Here is a 23,564-nt window from a genome sequence, read left to right as displayed (position 1 = left end):
ATAAGCCTGGGGGGATGTAGATGACAGATGTGCTAGTCAGCAACTGCTATGGGTTGGAGAAGTAAACCCAGAAGCCAAGTTGCAGAGTGCCTGAGAAGGTCAACAAGATGGATGAACAGCTTTTAGGCTGGGACTGGGAAGTTTTTAGTATTGCAGTTAGGCAATTTTAGATTCTGGATGCGATGGTCTTCCAGGAATCCTCCTCTTGAGATGTGCTTCAGAATGTGGTAAGGCAAACTCATTCTGTCGAGTGGGAATCTGGACTTCTGCTCCAAAGTCCTGTCCTGAATGGAGCACTGGGAGTTTTGCAGTTACTTGCAGAGTCGTGATGCTTTCTGTGTCTAGGTGTGTGGGGCAGCAGTATGAAAAGCTGGAGAAATGGGAAAGGTTAAGTGGGCAGGGGCAGTGACGTAGTGTGGCGGGTGGTGGGGCACAGGGGTGGTTGCCCCGGGTACAAAATTGGTAGGGGTGCAAAATTGGCGCAACCCCTGGTGCTGCCTCTGTTGAAAATGGTTTCTCCATGCGAGCCAGGAAGTGATCTCTCCAGACAACGGAATGAATCTTATTTTCTTATCTCTGCAGCTACAATCAGTTGAATGCGCATGTGTACACTGTCACTTTCCCTCCTGCGGCCCTGGCAACCCATGCTACGCCACTGGGCAGGAAGGGAATTCACAGCAGCAGTTGGAGCTTGGGAAAGCACAGTCTATTTTGGAAGTACAGACTCGGAGGTAGAGGAGCCTGTTTTCAGCTTCTTCACACTCTGGGGACCAGTGGAAGAAAAACTGCAGGAGGTAAAGCTGGACCTGTGCACAGACCAGGAGATAACCTGAATTACTGGCAGCTGGTTTAAGTGAGTCAGCCATGCTGATCTTCACTGTTGAAATATATCATCAGTTAAAAACATGTTCAGGAGCCTAGATCTGCAGCTTGGATTGAGGCATAAATTAAGGTTGATGCAGGAAACAGTTTGAATGGAAAAAGCAGGAACCCTTCCTTAAATGTTGGAGGGTATGTAAGTGCTGAATAAAGAGGTCCCGAGAGCCACATTTGGCTGTCAGCCCTGAGACAGAAGACAGGCCTCATTCAGTTCAAGACAGAGCAAAATACATCAAAGTCTAACAATAGGTCCAAGAAAGGAACCTCGGGGGGGGGGGGATTAGTTATTTTTTTAAAAAAAACAAACAAACATGCATATACATGAAAAAAGACAGTTAGAAACTGGGAATTTGAGGATGGGGAGGTACAGCCACCCACGGTTTCTGAACAGCTGAGCAATAGCTATGGTGTTCAGATTTGAGGCACCACAATGTAAGTAGCCGGCGAACCAAACTGGAAACGATTCAGAGATCTGTGATCATAGTTAGAGCCAGCTCTAGATGACGAATCCTATAAGAAAAAGCGGAATGAACTGCAAAACATGGGAAGACGATTAAGGCAAGGATCCAACGGACTACAGGACTAGTTTTTTCTTTTCTTTTCTTTTCTTTTCTCTTTCTTTCTTTCTTTCTTTCTTCTTTTTTTTTTTTTTTTTTGAAGAGGCTCTTGGCTTTCCTTTTCTCAAAGCGCAGCAGGCCCACCTCGTGCTGGGAAAGGAAGATTTCAAAGGAATTTGTAACGTGCCGTGGTGGGTCGAGGGGAGGTCAACTATTTAAAGGGTGAAAAGTTAGAAAAACACCAGGCCAGCACAAGGACAAAGGGTGCCGCCACGGGAGCCGATTTTGGGAGAGAGTGCACGAGATCTCGCCCTAAATCAGCACCGATGCCAGCACATGCAAGGAAGCCGCCTCAGGGACCTCTGCCGCCTGAGGCAATGTCCTCACACCACCTAATGACTGGGCCGGCCCTGGTTTCACAGATGCTTCAGGCGTGCATTTGGTGTGGGTGTACCCAGCCAGTGAAAGCTCAAAGGCTTCCCCTTAGAATTGACGTAGCCTGTTATTTCCTGAGCAAGGTGCCCTCAGCACCTCTCGGGGCCTTTTGTCCTCAGGGCAGCTTTCCAGGAAACAACCAGCAGGAAGGCTGCAATTTGGGAACCTTACCTCATTCCTAGAGCAATGGTAATACAGTGGTACCTCGGGTTACAGACGCTTCAGGTTACAGACTCCACTAACCCAGAAATAGTATCTCGGGTTGAGAACTTTACCTCAGGATGAGGACAGAAATCGTGCGGCGGCAGCGGGAGGCCCCATTAACTAAAGTGGTACCTCAGGTTAAGAATAGTTTCAGGTTAAGAACGGACCTCCAGAACGAATTAAGTTCTTAACCTGAGGTATCACTGTAATAATAAAATTTTTTTATTTATACCCTGCACCTCCCCGGCCAGGGCCGGGCTTAGGGCAGCTAACACCAAATATAAATTACAATAAAATGTAATAGAAAAAAAACCCAAAAAACAGTTAATTAAAATACGGCTTAAAATACAGCTTAAAATGCAGCCTCATAATTTAGTGTAGCCCATAAATCAAGACCATAAAGGGAGGAAACATCAGATATTCACCCGAGCCAGCTATCCATGCTGGTCCTACATGGGCCAGCAAAAAGGCCAAGGGAAAATTTATATGCCAAATCCCATATAAGGGGTCAGTCTAAGCCGAAGGCCAGGCAGAACAGCTCCGTCTTGCAGGCCCTGCGGAAAGATGTCAAATCCCGCAGGGCCCTGGTCTCTTGTGACAAGAGCGTTCCACCAAGTCGGGGCCAGTGCTGAAAAGGCCCTGGCCCTAGGTGAGACCAATCTAACCTCCTTGAGGCTTGGGACATCCAAAGTGTTGTTATCCCCCCTCCCAACCGCCCCTGCCCTGGACAAGAACAAAACAACATATCCTCCAGAGTGTAGCACCAGCTTGGTGGGGCCTAGATGTCAACATGTCGCCTTTGAGGAGGGGCAGCTGGCTGAGAGACATCAGTCAAAGAGCCTCATGATGCTCTGAGCTGCATTGCGGGGCCTTTTTGAACTCAAAACGTCGTAAAAACACTCCCCTGCCCCAACCTGGTTGAGGTCTATAAGTGGACCTACGCACTGATCTGCAATGTCCGGCGAGCCCATAGCGGGTTGGAAAATATTGGTGGTGGAAGGTGTTAGCGGCCGAATGATGTTCATCCATGAGCCACATCTGTGGGGTCACCAATACAGACCCTTGAAGCGTCCCGATTTTCCAGGGACAGCCCCGAAATTACAGAAGCCGCCCTGGTTTTTTATTTGACCCTGGAATGTCCCGGTTTTCCTTTTTCCCTTGCCTCTGCATCTCAAGAGAACAATTTAAGGTGGTGTTTGTGTAGGTGCAAAATGCATACTGAAAATAAAATCCCTGTGCTAAATGAAGGAAACGATGATATACGATGCCCTTCCTGTAACTCTGAAGAAAAAGGTCAACAATCCACTTTGAATTCTTCAGTTGCAATGCTTCAGCAGCCAGCCATTTCTTAGGAAATGCAGGGAGTCTTTATTCCTTTATTGTAGAAGGAGCCTTACACTGTCTGCTCAGGAGTAAGCCTCACTGTATTCTGTGGAGCTTTACTCCCAGGTAAGGTGCAAGCTACTGCCTTATACTGCAACCCTAATTATTTTTACTCCGAACTACCGGTAAGTCCCACTAATAGGATTTACTCTCTGGTATGTTCCTGATCATTCCCAGTTTCTAATAATAATAATAATAATAATAATAATAATAATAATAATAATAATATTCCCGCCTTTTTCCCTGACAGGGACGCAAGGCATCGTACAGTTAACTCCCCCCCCCATTCCATTCATTTGTGGAAGGTGCTGCACACATTCCCTTCCCACACACATTTTTTGTCTTTACAACAACCCTGTGAGGTAGGCTCGGTGGAGAGGTTGTAACTGGCTCAAAGCAACCAATGTAGGTGCGCATATGACGCGCATGTGTGCGCCAAGGTCAAAGGCGGGAGATGCTTCCTGACATAGAATAGAATGCCCTGTTTTCATTGGAGAAATGTTGGAGGGTATGATCTCAGCTTGAGTGGGATGGCAACCACATCTAGAACAGGCCGAAAACTATTATCTCTGAGCCTGTATCTAACTACAGCACCTATCAGGATTGAGTTTGTTTCTTGACCAGCACATTGCTGATTCCAGATACTGGTTCTGCACCTCCAGCGCCTCACCTAACTGGGATAGAAATGAAAAATGGAGATAAGGCAACGTCTGCAGACTGGCACTACTAAATTCCAAATCCCTAGATACCTTTGCAGAGCGGCTTCAAGCAGTGCAGATCCTGGCTGCTTCGCACACATTCTGCAAAAGTATCACAGGAAAAATGGGGGCGAGGAGGGGGACCAGATCCACTGAACTGCCTTCTACTATATGGACAAGTTAAAATATAATGTTACGAAGTACTGGAAATTAGGCTTAAGTTGAACACTTGGGGGGGGGGGGAAACACTGCACTGAAAACAAGTTGATTGTGGAGATGGTTGAATGTCCATTGCTGGAAATTTTCCAGGAAAAGCTGGAAAGGAATCTGTTTATCCTTTAAGTACAGGATATCCTGCTCACATAATCATTGGACTCCATACTCATCTGGTCTTTATCTCAAGTCTATAGCTCATTCTGAATTCATTTGGAATGATCACTGCATGTTCCCTGCAATCCTTTACCCTTCAGCTGAGCTTTGTTTGACTTTTCACGAAGTCCCCGTGCTTTCTGCTTCTGCTTTGCAGTCACTGCTGCCAGGGAAACCTAGGGCCTATCCTCGCTGCCTCAAAAATCAGCTTTTGGCCTGCCTTTTCCGGGTACAAACCACATCGACATCTCTCCTGCAGTGTTCACATAATAAGATAAAAAGGTAAAGGTAAAGGGACCCCTGACCATCAGGTCCAGCCGTGTCCGACTCTGGGGTTGCGGCGCTCATCTCGTTCTATAGGCTGAGGGAGCCGGCGTTTGTCTGCAGACAGCTTCTGGGTCATATGGCCAGCATGACAAAGCCGCTTCAGGCGAACCAGAGCAGCGCACGGAAACGCTGTTTACCTTCCCGCTGGAGCGGTCCCTATTGTTATAAGAATTACCTGAAATGCCACTGCTTCATATGGAAGTCTGTGGCGATACGGAGACTCAATAGTTGATTCTAGGTTCAAAGCTCCGGTCGGGAAAAAATGACAGAGACCAACAATGTTGATCAGGCAAAAACAATACTGATCCTTTATTGAGACACAGAAAAAACTACAGCTGTAGGGTCCCTGCCTTCTAAGAAAAAGGAAAGGGCCCCGATGAATGGGAACCCTTAATATTTATACCCTCCTATTCCCATACAATCCAATGGTGGCTGGAAGGCGTGAAAAACAAGGGTCTTACACGGAAATTGGATAGTTCATGGAAATAATAGGTGCTATATGGGTGTTCTTTTGATGTGGAGGGATGTCAAATATTTTCCCCCTTATCTTCTTTTCTGAAGTGGACCTTTGAGATGGTGGAGCGATTAGCGACTGTCTGGAATTCTCACACCTTTCCCGGCAATGGCTTACAATATGGGTGGGTGTGAAATTCATGTTCAGGATGTTTTTTCTTCATTAATGAATAACATTACTGTCCATGTGTAATTGTGTCCTATCTAAGCAGACAGACTAGGTGTCACCGTGGTATGGGAGTGGTAGGTTTCAAACAATATAATTCCCTTATTACAGAAGAGAAATCTAACATGGTTATAAAAATTACACTCTTAAAACATCTGTCAAATATAGCAAAACAATTCTAACGTATTGGGGTTATAGCATTAAGGTTACAGTATCAGCTAAATAGAAAAGATTCAGAAAGGGAGGTCTGACATAAACATTGGTTACACTCGGAAGGGGAAATTTTGTAGCGTTATACATTGTTTCAAATAGAGAGCATCAGTGTATCAATAAAGCAATTAAGAGAACAAAATATAACTCCAGTATCACTCAGCAGGGCAAGGGATATTTACAATAATATTATGGTTTTTGAGTCTGACAGCTGTCATTGAGATGAGTTTCTCTCCCCTCCTTCCTATGTGAGACAATAGCTGCTAGCTCATCAAAGGAGCAGATTGACAGCCCTGCTGGGCTGTGGAAGTTGTGAATCGTTGCTGCCTGTGACCGATTGAAAGGAGAATTTCCTTCCTGAGGGGTGATAGGTGATCTGGGGGGTGATAGGTGATCTGAGGGGTGGTAGGTGATAAATTCCCGAGGGGTGATTTGCAAATGGAATGAAGAGGAAGATGTTTGAAAGCCGTGCCAGTGGATCATGGCGTCGAAGAGGAGGATTCTGGGAACTGGTGAATTGGGCCTCATCTCCAGTCCAGTTACCCCTCTCTGTTCATGGCTAAAATAGTAAAACTGGACATGCCCTGGCATCGCCTTCCCCCCCCTCGTAATTCTTATAACACTATTTATCTACTTGCACTTTGACGTGCTTTCAAACTGCTAGGTGGGCAGGAGCTGGGACCGAGCAACGGGAGCTCACCCCATGGCAGGGATTCGAACAGTCGACCTTCTGATCAGCAAGCCCTAGGCTCTGTGGTTTAACGCACAGATATCCTAGAGCAAAAACCGCTTTTCTCCTAACCGGTAGTAACGCGAAAAGGTTTTCTGATACAATACCATGATGCTTTCCCCTGTAAGGTGTGTTTGGCATAAAACGATTATTCGTCTTGGATCCTCTCTGCTTTTCACTCCCCACCTACAACACAAACCCCATCGCTCTCTGCCTCAGCCAGTTTGGTGTAGTGGTTAAGAGCGGTAGACTCGTAATCTGGGGAACAGGGTTCGCGTCTCTGCTCCTCCACATGCAGCTGCTGGGTGACCTTGGGCTAGTCACACTTCTCTGAAGTCTCTCAGCCCCACTCACCTCACAGAGTGTTTGTTGCGGGGGAGGAAGAGAAAGGAGAATGTTAGCCGCTTTGAGACTCCTTCGGGTAGTGATAAAGCGGGATATCAAGTCCAAACTCTTCTCTTCTTCTTCTTCTTCTTCTTCTTCTTCTTCTTCTTCTTCTTCTACCTTTCTGCTGCTGCCTACTTCCAGCCCCAGCTCACTCATTCGTGGCACTTATGGCCCCGACCCCAGTGCTCTTCATTCCCAGAGGTGCTGAGAACAGTGGCCCAGCAGGGCAAGGAACTGGGCAGCTGAAAAGAGGGAGCTCCAGGCAGCAGCAAGCAGCCACCCAGGAAGAACACCACTGACACCCTGTTCCTGCCTTCTGGTTTTCGGCTGAGGCCTTTCCCCGGCCCATCGCTATCAGAGATTTCTAAGCATTGACCCCCCCCCTCTCCCCAGGCCCACGCCTGGCCTTGGGGCAAGTGCAAGTGAGTAAGGGGCACAGGCAGGGAGGACCACATTTGTATGGGACCCAATCCCTCTGCCCTCACTAGGGCTGAGGAGGCCGAAGCAAGTCGCCAGGGCCACTCGGAAGTGTACCTCCTGCCTCAAAAGGAATCCATTCATTTGTAAATCTGCAACAGGAAGCCTTGCTCACTAGCCGCTAGGTGGCACTGCCTACAAAGCAACGAAACCTGCAGGGTTCACGTCCTTCATCCATAAGGGAGAGATGATAAGGAAGGCTGCTTCAGAAGATGGGAGGGCTGCGCCCCTGGCAACTGATCTGCAGCACAGCTGATAGTTCAATAGCACAGGACACCGGGTCTATTATCTTAGCCTGGCAAAATAAACACCAAAAGGCCACCTCTGATAGTTGAGAGTTCGGGTGGGGTGAGGACTTTGGACAATCTTTCTAGTATATACTCGAGCCAGTATCTTGGCAGAACAGGAAAATATACTGATGATTCTCCCCTCCGCCCTGCATCCCCACTCCTGGCAGATTCACTGGAAGTGACAGAGACATTGTTGAGTTCTCTGTGGTTCAGAGTACCCATTGATGCATTTGTCGTAAAGGACAGAGACTCTGCTGACAGGCAAGCACAAGGATAACTAATATTAAGTCTAAAATTAAGAGAGGGAGGCTGAATTGCCTGGTCAGTGCTCTCCTTCTGAGTAGCATTCTTGGTCTTCTCCCATTAGATGCAAACGGCACACACATAGAACCGTAGAGTTGGAAGGGACCCCAAGGGACATCTAGTCCAACCCCCTCAATGCAGGAATCTTTTGCCCAAATGCGGGCCTCGAACCCACGACTCTGGGATTAAGAGTCTCATGCTCTACCGGCTGAGCTATCCCAGGGTGATCCATTCGAGCCTCCATCATAGACCTATCCCACAACAAGAACGGGACATTGCAGCAAGACACAGAGAGCAGCCCTGCCGACTGCTCCAGGTGTGTGAAGGTGAAAAAATGCACACACTTACCACCAACGTCCAGGTCCACCTTGTAGCTGACGAAGTGGGTGTGGATGCTCCCCAGAGTGTGGCCCCCAACCCGGTTCCCGTAATCTAGCCCGTCGCCGTAGAGGAAAGATGAACTGATATAACCCGAGGCTCGGACTTTGCTTTCAATGGCCCCATTAGTGTGGAAGACAAAATCCCAGATGTAGTCGTAGTTGCCTATGCTCGACACTGAGCGGAAGACCAGCGCAGTGGCAGGCAGCCCGCCATAGAAGATGGGACGAAGGTGGGAGTAATGGCGCCGGAGCGGAGCGCCCAGGTCCTGCTCAAACACACACAGGGCATCGCGGGTGACCAGGGGCCTTTCTGCTTGAGCTAGAGAGCGGACGTCAAGGTAGGTCGCAGAATAAGGGCAGTCAACGCCTCGGACCAGGGGGAAGGTGAGCCTGCCAATGCCAAAGCTCGCGTCCATGTAGCGGGTCGACATCCCCCCAGGGCTGTTGGACCCATAGACCGACATGGTGTCCTGCACACTGAGCTCATAGGCGATCCTTTGGCCTTTGAAACGGATGTCAAAGAGACGTGGTCCCCTGCTCACGTCCATCCTGAAGGCGAAACTCCAGAAGGAGGAAAGGACTTGGTTGCCGCTCACGCTGTAACGTGGCCCATGAGGCTCGTAATTCACCGGGCCCGGTCCGGCGGGGGAAACCTTAGGCTTCAACGAAGCAAAACCCCCTTCAGCCGGGACCCTCTGCACCTTCTCCACTTGCAGACGCCCCTCGGCAAATTCTCTCTCCAGCTCTGCCAAGTCCCGGAAATACCGGCTGCCGTAAAACACTTTCTTCACGGCCCAGAGGGAGAGGTCCAGGCTGCTGTGATCCAGCAGCACCTCCAGCCCAACTGGGTGTAAGAAGTAGCCGGTGACGTTCTGGAACAGGACGAGCCAAGTCGAGCGATCTCCAGACTTCAGTCCCCGCGGAGAGGTGGTCATTGCGGCAAGGTTGGTCCCGTCGTAGCCCAAGACCTGCTGCATGAAACTCGGAGCTGTGGGGAACGCCACCCCATGCAGAAAGCGTGCCATCTGCTTGTATTCGGCATCCAGCGGGGGCCTGCGATAATAAGGCAGCTGCCCTCCATATTTCTGCACCGTCACATCCTGGTGATAGGTCGGCTCTGGGAGAGGTCCCACCACATACTCGGTAACATTTGGAGTGGGCTGGTTTCCAAAATACACCACAGCCAGCGCCTGCCTAGGAGGGCGGATTCCTCCGTGATCCAGGAACGCGAGGGACTCCGCTTTGGGTGGCAACTGCAGGTCAATGGAATAAATGCAGTTGTCAGAGGGTCTCGCCTGCGAAGCATCTTCCAAGCTTGCCCCAAGGTTGGACTTCAGGTACCGCGCCACGCGGGCCATTTCCTCCTGCGACAGATCTTCAAACACCTGGCTCCAGTCGCCGTGAAGATGCTCCGGGAAGCTCTGCGACTGGTAACCGCACCGGGTGGTTTCCCCGCCTCTGGTCAACAAGACGCAAACCAAGGAAAAAATCACAACCAAAGCCAGGAGGAGCACAAAGAGAAGAGCTTTGCCATTCATCTCGGCAGCAGCTGCGGAAGCTGAAAAGCAACGATGGAGCAGCTCCTTTGAACTCTGACCAGCTGGATTAACAGAGAGTGGAGACAGAGGTGAGGCAGAGACAGAGGGAGGGGCTTGCAGAGGGTCAGCAAGAGGCAGACGGCCCCGGGTTTCAACTTGCCTTGCAGAGATGCTCTTCCAGAGGCAGAGGTATCCCAGGGATTTACAGCAGACGGTGACTCACTAGACAAATCGCACGCCACTCACTCCTGGCTGCTCGTCGAGTCCAGCCAGCTTCCTGGGGTGTCTGCAAAACCAGGGTCATCAGATACTTGCAGGTCTGGCAGGTTCGCCATGTTTTGTACACTAAGCAGCTGTCCCCCTCTTCCTCCCCGATGTAGCCTCTTAATGCTCAAAGTGCAAGTGTGTTTGCTCATCAAAACACTGATATCCTGCCTCTCACTCATTTATGAGATCCAAGGCAGGTAACGGCATGACCCAAGTGCAAGCTTACGAAAGAGTCCCAGAAACTTTAATAGGCCTTATTCCCTCAAGTGAGTGGGTTTAGGACTGTAGCCTAAAACCCCCGCTAATGCAAATATAAAACTGAGGTTTAAAAAACAGAAACAACGTCACAAACACTAACACAACAATAAAGCATGCCCTTGATCGGGCCTTTCCTTGCAAGATGCTATAATATACTCCAGGCTTGAATAAAAAAATGTTGCATCTTGATCCATTAAAAAAAAGGGTATATTTCTGCCAAGCAAACACGCATGTGAGGAATGCAAGCTCCCTCTCCCTCCACAAGGAATATCAGATCATGAGGAGAAAGGATGTCCTGCTTTACAAAAGGAGAAAAGGAGTGAGCAGCAAGCATCATCGTGGCGAGGGACCTCTCTCGACCTACTTGAGGCCTAAGTGCGCACACATAGCCACACACCTGCATTCGCATTCCCACAGCTTCACCCTTTTCCTCAGGATGAAAACCACAGGAATCGGGAGTGGATTTTGGTTGGCAGAAATTTCCCCATGTGTGGAGCATCCCACTTCTTTCACCAACACTTATAGGAAAAAAAGAGGGCACCCTAAGTGCCCCTAAACTGGAATCTGAAGCTGCAACAGCAAAGAGGCTTCAAACAGTTTGCGCCTCTCTCTGTGCCTGGCCCGGCTGAGGAAAGAAAAACATAAACACGCCCAGCCAGGAGAAGCTCTGTGTGGGAATTTCCATGCCCGCTTCCAGCCTGTTCCCAATTTTGGTTTCCTGAAACCTTGCTCCTGCAGTGAATGTGCCCTTTCTGTCTCCTTCCAGAGGCCGGCCGTCATCCGTACCAGATGGCCCCATGTGCCCCTGTTCCATCCTTGACCGCTGCCACTCCTCTTCCCAGTAAATTCTGTTAAGTGGTGCAGTCAGGCAATTGTAACAACCAGGAGTCATGTGGCACCTGAAAGACTAACCCATTTAGGATGGTATAAGAGTTTGTGCACCCCACTGCCCACTTCATCACAGATGCATGAAGCGCTATTCTGAGTTACACATGGTGGTGGCTATAAACAGTGAGGTCAGAAAGGAGACCGTGATAATTACATAATTAACAGTGGCGGTTCATAAAAGTTTTTGATTAACTCTTTTGACGATCACTCGTAGCCGAGTTGTTTTCCGTGAACATGGTTTTAACAGTGAAGTGACTGTGGAGGCCGATTCTGGATCTATACGTTCTCCCGCAGTGGGGACATAGGTTTCTGGGCAGGAGTTGATCATGGTGAGGGTTTGCCAGACGTGCCTTCCTCTTAGCACGTTTCTCCCTTTCATCCCGAGTTTGAGAGTCTTCAAAGCCCATGACACCTTTGCAAAGGCTGTTCTCCAATTGGAGTGCTCGCAGGCCAGTTTTTCCCACTTGTTGGTGTTTATACTGCATTTTTTAAGATTTGCCTTGAGAGAGTCTTTAAACCTCTTTTGTTGACCACTGGCATTACACTTTCCATTTTTAAGTTCAGATCCTGGCATCCTGGCCAGGATCCTCATCTTAATCCACCAGTTTCATATTTCACTCTCCCTCTGAAGATCCTTTGCTCCAGGGACAGCCACTCTTAAGATCACTTACAATGCGTCCATGAAGGTTTAAATGTTCGCCCACCGCCTGCCCAATATTACAATTTCTGTCCAATTTGTGCGCATTTACTCTCTTGTAAAATGACTGGCCAGTTTACCCTTTGTAGACTGCTGGAGGGCACTGCTGGCAGAAGGCATTGATCATGTTGGAAGATGTGAGCAGCTGAATGAACCGCTGATGCTGCGGATCGCATTAGGCCCTGTGCTGCTAGGGTAGGCATGGGGACAGAGTTGGCATCTGTGTCTGCAAGGCCCAGTCCCAATGCCCATTATCTCTGGTTATATAGCCTGTTGATGCTGGTGAGTAACTTATTTTAGTTGGGGGACTGTTTGCAAGCAAATACAGGCCTACTACCTAAGATCTCTGAGAGAGAAGTGTCATTGTCTAAAAGGGGCTGTAAAATCCATTTATGAAACATCTGAACTGTTTCCTCTAGGTAAAGGTAAAGTGAGAGCTGGACCATAAAGAAGGCTGATCGCCGAAGAATTGATGCTTTTGAATTATGGTGCTGGAGGAGACTCTTGAGAGTCCCATGGGCTGCAAGAAGATCAAACCTATCCATTCTGAAGGAAATCAACCCTGAGTGCTCACTGGAAGGACAGATCCTGAAGCTGAGGCTCCAATACTTTGGCCACCTCATGAGAAGAGAAGACTCCCTGGAAAACACCCTGATATTGGGAAAGATGGAGGGCACAAGGAGAAGGGGACAACAGAGGACGAGATGGTTGGACAGTGTTCTCAAAGCTACCAACGTGAGTCTGACCAAACTGTGGGAGGCAGTGGAAGACAGGAGTGCCTGGCGTGCTCTGGTCCACTGAGTCACAAAGAGTCGGACACGACTAAACAACTAAACAACAACAGAAAAGGTAAAGGACCCCTGGACAGTTAAGTCCAGTCAAAGGCGACTACGGGGTTGCAGCGCTCATCTCGCTTTCAGGCCAAGGGAACTGGCATTTGTCCACAGACAGGTTTCAGGGTAATGTGGCCAGCAGGACTAAACCACTTCTGGTGCAATGGGACACCATGACAGAAACCAGAGCGCACAGAAACGCTGTTTGCCTTCCCGCTGCAGCAGTACCTATTTATCTACTTGCGCTGGCATGCTTTCAAACTGCTAGGTTGGCAGAAGAAGCTGGGACACAGCAATTGGAGCTCACACCGTGTGGATGCAAACCGCTGAACGTCCGATCGGCAAGCCCAAGAGGCTCAGTGGTTTAGACCACAGCACATCTGCGTCCCTGTTTCCTCTAGGAACAGTAAGCGATAACAGATGGTTTTGTATCTTTGTGTCTTAGACCTCTAGCAGATTCTCAATACCACCAATATTCTTTGCCCACATCATTGGGTGGGTATTATAGTTTAAAGACTTCCTGGAAACTGTCGTGCAACTCCATAGTGGTGATATAGAAAACCACCTTATATAGAAAACCAGCTGTTACACATATTTTACACGCTTCCAGCCTCTACTCAAAACACACCGTGAACATTCGTTCACTGCAGCCAAATCCTACGATATAATCACATCTGTTCAGACTCATCTGGCAGACTCACGACTTAAGAATTTACATTACTGCAGTGTAGGTGCTCTTTGGATGGTCCTTTGGGGACCCTGGATTTCTGCCCCAGATGTCCTGCTCCAATAGAACTGCTGAACATGAGTACTTGGAACCAGGAGAGCTTTGTGTGAAAACTCCCTAGCCTGCTTTAGCACCTGTCGCCTGATGGAGGGCCGTCACTGCTCCCTCCACTACAACATGGTAAATTAATAATAATAATAATAATAATAATAATAATAATAATAATAATAATTTATTTATACCCCGCCCATCTGGCTGGGTTTCCCCAGCCACTCTGGGCGGCTTCTAACATGGGGACGCATCTATAGTTAAGGTGGAGTATGTAAACAGAGCCCTATTATACATCTTGAACATTATGTTCTTTTGAAAATCAGAATGATTTGACCCAACTGTCCGAAATCTGGCATGGGGAATGGTGTCTGGTGAGCTTTATTCCCTGGCTCATACATGCTGGGAAAATTGGTTAAGAAATAGCTAAAATGTCGCACTTAAAGATTTCTTCTGAAGTGCCATTTTCCCTGCTAAATATATAGTGTCTGTATGGTTTGCTCATGGCCTTTGGCTAACACAATGAAGTCCCGCTCCCCCCGGCTAATGGTCATTTTCTTGTACACCAGTAACATGCATCTGCCTTTTCTTTCTTGGTTCTCCTGGTATGTCCCATGTAGGACCTTAAGGTCCTCAAATAATAATCTTTTGGAGGTCCCGAGCAACAAAGATGCTAGGTTGGCCTCAACTAGGGCCAGGGCTTTCTCAGTATTGGCCCCGACTTGGTGGAACAGTCTATCACAAGAGACCAGGGCCCTGCGGGATTGGCATCTTTCCGCAAGGCCTGCAAGACGGAGCTGTTCCACCTGGCCTTTGGGTTGGTTTCTGTTTGATACTTATGCTTCATTCTTTTATTAGTGGGCTATTTGAAAATGAGACTGCGGTTTTAATATTGAATTTGTATTTTAATCAGTATTTTAAATTGATTGGTTTTTTATGTTTTTGCTGCGATTTTAATTAGTGTTAGCCGCCCTGAGCCCGGTTTTTGGCTGGGATGGGCGGGGTATAAATAAAAAATTATTATTATTATTATATTATTATTATTATTATTATATTATTATTAGTTCAGGTACTATGGAAGTTTGCAGGGGTTTCTTTTTCCGCAGCAGCAGATGGTGCACTGAGGTTGCGCCACTCACCTGCATTGCCCTCCTACGGTGCCTCCATCCCTTCTCCTGTTGCCATGTGCAGCAGTGACTCAGCTGAAGGCAGCTCAGCTCCACCATGGCTCAGCCTACTGCTTTTCCGATGGATCAGACCAAAGGGCCCAACTTGGTCCAGTTCTCCCAGAGGCCAACCAGATGCCTCCAAGCAGAGCCTGAGTGCACCCGAGCTCCCCTCCAACTGCTACCCCAAGGCAAGGCTTGTCTCCAGTAGTGGAGGTCGAACCAGCCATTATATCTCCAAGTCACTGATAGCCTGATCTTCCACAAACTCATCTAATCCTCTTTCCAAAGCCAACAAAGGTCTGCCAAAAGCCGGCTCATGAGCAACGTAATTTAAATCCTACAGGTCAAAAGTCCTCCGATCCCAAGCAGTCAACTATCAATCCTGTGTCCAGGGCAGCTGTCTACCAGCTCCATCTGGTACGCAGGCTGAGACCCTACCTGCCCGCAGACTGTCTGGCCAGTGGTGCATGCTCTGGTTATCTCCCACTTGGACTACTGCAATGCGCTCTACGTGAGGCTACCTTTGAAGGTGACCCAGAAACTACAACTAATCCAGAATGCGGCAGCTAGACTGGTGACTGGGAGTGGCCGCTAAGACCATATCACACTGGTCCTGAAAGACCTACATAGGCTCCCAGTACATCTCCGAGCACAATTCAAATTTAAAGCCCTAAACGGCCTTGGCCCAGTGTACCTGAAGGAGCATCTCCACCCCCATCATTCAGCCCAGACACTGAGGTCCAGCTGCAAGGGTCTTCTGGCGGTTCCCTCCCTGTGAGAAGCGAGGTTACAGGGAACCATACAGAGGGCTTTCTCGGTAGTGGCACCCGCCCTGTGGAACACCCTCCCACCAGATGACAAGGAAATAAACAACTATCTGACTTTTAGAAACATCTGAAGGCAGCCCTGTTTAGGGAAGTTTTTAATGTTTGATGTTTTATCGTATTTTTAATATTCTGTTGGGATATCATCAAAACTGGAAACATAAAATTTATTTTTCTATGGAATTTACCTGCATCGGAGCCCCATCTATGGCCTCTTAGCCTAAACAACCTCACAGAGTTGGCGGGAAGGAGAACCATTTAGGAGGGTTACAGGTGCAATGTAATAATAACAGCAGCAGCAATAATACTGAAAAAAGGCACCATCGGGTCTTTTCATTACTAGCAGATTCGAACCACCCCGATCCCTAAAGCAGGGCTTCCCAAACTTGGGACTTCGGCTTTTTTTGGACTACAACTCCCATCATCCCTATCTAGCAGGACCAGTGGTCAGGGATAATGGGAATTGTAGTCCCAAAACAGCCGGAGACTCAAGTTTGGGAAACCCTCTTCCCTAAAGTCTTGAGGAAGGTAACCTTTAATCATTAACAGACGCGCTTACGTATATTTGTTTCAATAACAAGATGCTAGAAAATTACAACACTTTCCCGTCCCAGAGAGCTACGCAAGGTAATTTTGGCATTAGACTTTACTAGGTTGCTTAAGAGCACCGGGGGTGGGGTACCTTTTTCACCCTGAGGGCCACATTCCTTTCTGTGCAACCTTCCCAGGGCCACATGCCAACAACAGGCAAAAGCGGGCAGAGTAACTAATTAAAATTTTGCAATTGTACAGCTAGCTACTTTCTACACGTAACCACAAAGCCCTCTCTATCCTCCAGAGAGACAAACAAGTATTAAGAGTTCAAGGATGCGTTCCAGTCAGACCAAAAGCCCCTTCAAGGAGAGGGTGAAGCAAGGATGATGGGGAGTATAGCCGGGGGGGGGGGGAATGAACAGGCCTGAGGCCAAGATGCAGAGGTCTGGCGTGCCCCTGGGATTGAGTTTCCCCTTCCTTGTCTTACAGCCACAGCTAAGGAGCTGCTACCATGTGAAGCTCTTGTCCCCAAGCTGCAAAAAGGACCCCTGGACGGTTAAGTCCAATCAAAGGCAACTATGGGGTTGCGGTGCTCATCTCGCTTTCAGGCCAAGGGAGCCGGCGTTTGTTCACAGACAGATTTCCAGGTCATGTGGCCAACATGACTAAACCACTTCTGGTGCAATGGAACACCATGACGGAAGCCAGAGCACACGGGAACACCATTTACCTTCCCGCTGCAGCTGTACCTATTGATCTACTTGCACTGGTATGCTTTCGAACTGCTAGGTTGGCAGGAGCTGCAACAGAACAATGGGAGCTCACCTAGTCGCGGGGATTCGAATTGCTGACCTTCTGATTGGCAAGCCCAAGAGGCTCAGTGGTTTAGACCACAGCACCACCCGCGTCCCCAAACTGTACAGAGGGCTTCCCGAGAGACTGCTTGCTCTCCACTGACAGATCGTGATGGGGCACATGCTGAGAAGGTATCAGTCCCCTGGTCTGTACGGGATGCGGAGCGTAAACTGAAACCAGCACCTAGAATGCTAGAGACAGCCCTGTATCGAGACCTAAACTGGTGGTGTTTCATGCTCCTGGTGTGCCCATCTCTAAACAGGAAGCTGCATTCTACACCAGCCTCATGCACTGTGCCAGATTATTGACCGAACACGGCTAGCACGAAGCAAGCTCCGTTTGCGCAGCTTTCTGGTCAGCAGCAAGAGAACTTAGCAGACTTTGAACAGGGCAGACCTTGCGTTGCACCACCTGAAATCATTCCTTCCAGCACCTACCGAGCTTTCAACTGCGCAGCGTCATTTTGTTGATGCGGAATTCAACATCCTAGCATACTGAGCTTCTGCAGACTCGCGCAGAAGAGCAACTTTTCTATTCTCTGTGGCTGCAGGAAAAACCTAAAAAAAAGAAAGCAAATGGGGAGGGGGGCAGTAGATCGGTTGGGGTGGTTGCCCCTATGCAGCTTTCTTGTCCCTTTCTACAGCCTGACCACTAGAGCTGGGCGATATATCGTCCCAAACTCCCTTGAAGTCCGTATTGTGATACCGGTTTCGTAATTGTTGACCTGTCAATATACTGCGAATCGTGATTTGTGTGTACTATGTTTGTGCTACGCAAAAACCACGACGCTGGAAAAGCCGTGAAGCCAGCCAACGTCTCTACATAGCTCCATCCTTATTTCTGACCTTGTGATATATCGGCATAGAGCAATGTTTAGCTGGGGGGTATATCACGATGTTGAAAACCAGGTATCGCCCAGCCCTACTAACTGGACGCTGCAAATGTTAATTGTGGCAACCGACCCTGGGACCTGCTGGCGAAGGGTGCGTAATACAACAAACAAAAGAAGAAGTGTCAATAATAATAGTAATGACCTGTTGAATCAGGCCAACGGCCCATCTAGTCCAGCATCCTGTTCTCGCAGAGGCCAACCAGATGCCTTTGGGAAACCCGCAAACAGGACCAGAGCACAGAAACACTCTCCCTGTTTGCAGTTTCCAGCAATTGGTTTTCAGAAGCATAGTGCCTCAGAAAGTAGGAGAACAGTCATCATGGTAAGTAGCCATTGATAGCTGTCACCCCCACGCATTTGCCTAATCCTGTTTTAAAGCCAGCAGAATGGGATCAAATTCCATCATTTACCATTGCACTGTGCAAATCACTTGCTTTTACCTGTCCTGATTTTTCCAACGTTCAGCTTCAATGGACGTCCACAAGTTCTAGCGTTATGAGAAAGGGGGGGGGGGGAGAGAGAGAGAGAGAGAACCTCTCTGCTCACTTTCTTCATGCTACGGACAATTTTATGCACCTCTATCATGTCGCCTCTTCCTCGCCTTTCTCTGAACTAAAAAGAAGAAGCGAACACGGAGCAATGGATTCAAACTACAAGAAAGAAGATTCCACCTAAACATTAGGAAGAACTTCCTGACAGTGAGAGCTGTTCGGCAGTGGAATTTGCTACCAAGGAGTGTGGTGGAGTCTCCTTCTTTGGAGGTCTTTAAGCGGAGGCTTGACAGCCATCTGCCAGGAATGCTTTGATGGTGTTTCCTGCTTGGTAGGGGGTTGGACTGGATGGCCCTTGTGGTCTCTTCCAACTCTATGATTCTATGAAAAAGCCCCAAACATTGCAGTCTTCTGTCACAGAGGAAGTTCTCCGTTGCCTTGATAATTCTGGGCACACTTTTCTGAACCTTTCCCAGCTTGTATTCCAAATACAGCCCACTACAGATTTGTGTAACGGCAGTTCTGTTTTCATTTTCCCCCACCGATGATCCCTAGAATGGGATTCACCTTTTCCAATAGCTTTCACACACTAGATGCCAAGGTTTCGCTCCTGGTCAGTCACTGCCATGAGTGTCTATGTGAAATTAAGAATCTTTTTTTGCCCTGACATGCATCACTCTGCACTTGTTTACACTGAATTGCATTTGCCATTTTGCTGCCCATCCATACCGTTTGGAGAGGTCCTTTGGGAGCTCTTCACAATCCATTTCCGTTTTAAAAACCCTGAACAATCAGCAGACACTTTCCTTCTTTCTTTCCCCCTGGCCCTTGCTTAAAACGGCAAAAAACAGGCTTGAAACTGCACAGGCACATAGACAGGAACATCTTGGTAGACAAAGGGGAGAACAGAGACAAGAATGAGCACTCCTTCAGAGCTTTCTCTGAAGATGCGGAATTTAAGCCAAACTTGCAAATGCATGCAAATGTGCTTAAATAAAATAATTCAGGCAAGACTATCGATTTCAAACTTTTATGTCAAATTCTCCTAATTACTTTGTGTGCGAAAAAGTACACAGTGCACCTAAAGCATCTCTATGTGCCTCCACAGTTAAAAGGAAAGAGAAACGTACAAGGATTTTTCCAGTTATGGAGCCACATCATATGCTACCAACTGGTCATGCTTCAACAGCAACAAAACATTCGCACTAGCCTTACCAGACTTCAAGGAAATGGATGACAAGATGAAGCTAAAAACACCATGCTACAGGCAGATAGAAAAAAATGCCAAAGTGTTATGGTGGCCAAGAGACCTACTCTTGGTGAACATGTGGAGGAGGAAGTTGTCTATACTCTTTTAAATACAAATGCTGACATCAAGAAGGTCATCAAGGAACTTCTTGGTAAGGAGGATGAAGATTACTATATAACAAATGACAGAGAAGATGGACAGGGAAGCCAAAACAAATCAGAATACAACATCCTACCAGGGAGGAATGCCATCAAAGTACTGGAAGCATCGTTGTGTGCTAAGTTTATGTGAAACAGGACATCTGTATAAATACTGAGTTCCTGCTATGCAGAATATGAATTTATTAGAGAGGAAGCAAATAGTAGCCTAGGCAGAGAAAAGCCTTAGGAAGAGCCTGGCATTTTAAGGAAAAGAAGCTCTCAGGAAGTGAAGAGTAGGTGAGGAATAGGGAGCAGCAAGCAAGGATAGCTAAGATTTATTATTGCATTGCTCGTAATTTTTTGGGGGGACATTAGTGGGAAGCTACGGTAGCAGTACCCAAGTTATTTGAGCATTGACCACAAGCTTATGTTAATCCTAAATATCCAAAACCGAACAAACTGACTTTAATGATGGCCATGTTAAAAATAAAACACTTCGTTTGTGAAATGCATACTTGAAAGAGCCAAGCCAAACCACACTGTTTTGTGCTGCAAAAGTGCCAGGATGGAATTCAACCTGCCTTTTGATATGGTACTGAGAAAAGGCCTGTCGCCACACTGTGTGCCTGTTAATGGTTAATCTCACCAGCAGCTTGTTTGGTAGATCCTTTGACAAAAAGCAAAAAGTTGAAAACCCAACTTTACAGTTCTACGAGTTTCCCGGAGAACTGCAGGCAGGAATTCCGGACAAAAAGTTACAAAGGGACCTAATGCTGTGGTTTTCCAGCAAAGATCCTACGCAGCAGACCTGAACGTTTCAATTTGCCCCTGGCTTACATGTAAAAACACTGATTTGGAGAATACAACCAATGCCCATTGTACAGGTCACTTGATGAACCCACCTGAGGAACAGAGGGTTGGCAATCTGAATTATGCACTCAGTAGTTTTGCAGCCATCCAAATTCAAACCCGAGTTTTGAGTTTCAACCAATCGCAACCATCAGTGTGAACATTAACCATGCCTTGCACTTGCTTACAGAGGAAGGCAAGTTACTTTCTTACCAAAGGCGGCTGATGTATCACGGATGAGCATATATGTATATACGTAGCTGTGTTAAGTCTCTTGCAGCAAAACAGAAACGTTGCGGCACCTTAAAGATTAACAGATCCATTGTAGCATAAGCTGCCGTGGAATAGAACAAGGCCTCGTTGTCTTTGATGACCTGCCGTTCTTCCACTTGGCAAACTGGCCACAATCACTTTGGGGTGTCATCAGTAAAGCCGAACTGTTTTTGCTCTCTCACACAATCAATCCAGTTACCTAGAATGATAACCCTTGGTCAGTGCTAAGGGCTCTCCAGCTTCCTTAGTTCCAGGAAAGGTTTGCAGCAGGGATAAGGAACGTGTGACTTTTCGCATGCTGCTGGGGACTACAGATCCCACCAGCTCTGACCACTGGCGATGCGGCTGGGCTGATGGGAATCTGAACTGAACATCATCTGAAGACCACAGAGGTTCCCACCCCCGGTTGAGAGAGCCATTCACTAAACACACCTCCACGACAAGACCCCAGCCTCCAATCCTCTTTGTTATTTGCCATTTCCCTTCCCCTCCATTGCGTTCAAAGAAACAAAGCTGGAATGATGCTTCTCAGTTCAGTATGGTATATCAGAAGCAAATCCTCCTTTCAAAGCAACGGAGGCCGACCAGACAAAAGGGCCCGTGTTAAAGCTGCATGTTTGTACTGAGTGGTTTTCCGGCCCCGCTGGAGGTGCTGCAAAATCAGTTTCTTCGCCGGCTCTTAAAACTCCCTACGTGTGTTAGTAATGCAGCTATACGACTAGAATTGAAGATTCCTTCACTAGAGACTCTCTATGGAAACGAATATTCACCTACTGGTTAACTCTTTGGCATAGATTACCCAGCCATTATCTCGTCCAATGTCTTTGGCGTGACGAATTTGCAAACCCTTGGACTGGGAAAATCCACGCCAAACTTCTGTCTTTTGGAATCTCTCCTTCAGATTCACTTAATTTAGACCCTGCTTCGGCAAAAAGATTAATCAAACAAAGACTGGACGATTTGGAGCTGCAGCGTAATCATATGCTGGGTGGGGGTGTCTGCTCGCCTCGGAATTTGGAGTTACTCCGATACATCATGTCCCTCTATAACCTATCCTCCCTCTCCACTGCTGGGCACCGATTCGCTTTCAACCAAAGCGAGGTTTAATGTTTTCCTTCTAATGTCCTAAGACATAGATTTTCCAAGGGCCTAGTTTCCGCCTTTTGTGATTGTGATAAAAAGTCGACGGAATCTCTCCATCATATAATATTTATCTGTTCCCTGCATAGTGAGGCTGGGGCAAAAATTACTAAGACCAATAACTCAGAAACTTACAGGTGCACCAGCTGAGTCACACCTTGCCTTACTCCTGCAAGACAATGACTCCTATACAACCTTGCAGGTGGCAAGGTTTCTAAACTCTGTCATATCTCAAAAAAGGCGCTGTGGCCAACTACACGACCACTAATACTTTGTTTTCTGCTCCCTGGTTGCAATTTTAAAACTTGTATTTGTGCTGTGGTTTGTTCCCTATGACTCCAGGGTCTATGGTTTGCTGTAACTTTATGTCATATATTTTATGTTTTATGGGCTTATAGCCGCAATAAATTTGAATTTGAATTTGGTTTTCACACCACAGAAGATTCCAGGCTGGTTTGTTAATGCTGCTGATGCAACTATGCTTGCTTTTCTGTATGGTATTATTTCAAGTATATTAACTTGTTTAACAAGGGTCACGTCCCCCGCCACCCAGACCACCTCTCTTCTTATAGATCTGGAATACTTGGACTTCACGCTCTCCTACATAGTGGAACCATCATCACCACCATCTTCAGCAGGTCCCTTGACAAGTAGGAGGCACTCTCAGGCCAGAGGTGAGTTGGGTATTCACTTCACTTCCAGGGCAGCACAGGTTATGTTTCTGGTTACAGAACAGCAGCTTCAAGCACAGGTACTGAGTTTGTTCCTGTGCAGCCGAGGCCCAGGGTTGACACAGTCCCCTGACCGATCCTTACCCCTTACTCAAACCACTTCATCCCAGCTGGAACCTTGGGTAGCCACAATGGAAAGTGGGTCTCACAGCATAGGGTGCCGTTGTACTCAACTTTTGTCATGTGCGCCAGGTCTCTTATTGACCAGGGAGGTCTAAGATGATGGTTAGCTGTGACACAGATAAGGAGGTGATTTGTTTTTTAAAAGAGAGAGAGTTAATTATGCAAACTCCAGAGTTCACAGTGCAGTAAATACACTGAATGGTGCGCTTCCAATGGGTTTTGGAGGCACACACATTTGCAACACTGCCCAAAAATAGTGAATCCACCAGGGCAGTCTACATGACATACGCAAGGCGCAAACACCTTCTATCTAAGCTCTCTTGCTTGTCTGTGCATAGGGCTAATACCGAGTAGGAAGTACTGCAGAATTCTCAGCACAAAGGAAAACTTTCATAATAAGAACTCAGCCCGATTTCTCCCACAAGGTTAAGAGGTAGGAAGGCAAGTGTCAAAAGCTGTGTTGTTACATCAGGGTGAATATAGCAATTCGTGCCCTAGAACTCTGGCTCCCAGAGATCTGAGCAGAATGTCAGCTCTCAAGCTGCAGGGGCAGAGCAAGTGCCAAAAAAAGGTGTGATCTGAACCCTCTGGGCGAACGGGCAACAACTTGAAGGGATTGATATTATGGAGACACACTGCTCTCCAGAGAATCTGACAGGCAATTCAGAGATGCACAGCTTCCAACACCTGTAGCGTATCTGACACTTTGCTCAGCTCACTTTGGGCAAAA

The 23,564-nt window shown here is 47.6% G+C and overlaps 1 protein-coding gene across 1 annotated transcript; it reads right to left on the bottom strand.

The window, feature by feature from the left end:
- Window positions 1-1,375: 1,375 nt before the first annotated feature.
- On the bottom strand, window positions 1,376-9,846 carry LOC117057972 (membrane primary amine oxidase-like). Its single transcript, XM_033168813.1, has 3 exons — window positions 8,277-9,846; window positions 4,208-4,258; window positions 1,376-1,389 (listed from the first exon to the last, which is right to left on the bottom strand). Exons 1-3 carry the CDS (start codon window positions 9,844-9,846, stop codon window positions 1,376-1,378), a joined length of 1,635 nt encoding a protein of 544 aa, XP_033024704.1.
- Between the last annotated feature and the right edge of the window lie 13,718 nt (window positions 9,847-23,564).

This window comes from Lacerta agilis, chromosome 14 (assembly GCF_009819535.1).
Source record: "Lacerta agilis isolate rLacAgi1 chromosome 14, rLacAgi1.pri, whole genome shotgun sequence".
NCBI lineage: Eukaryota > Metazoa > Chordata > Lepidosauria > Squamata > Lacertidae > Lacerta > Lacerta agilis.
Note: the sequence above shows the minus strand (reverse complement) of the source record. Positions and strands in the feature narration are given on the sequence as shown.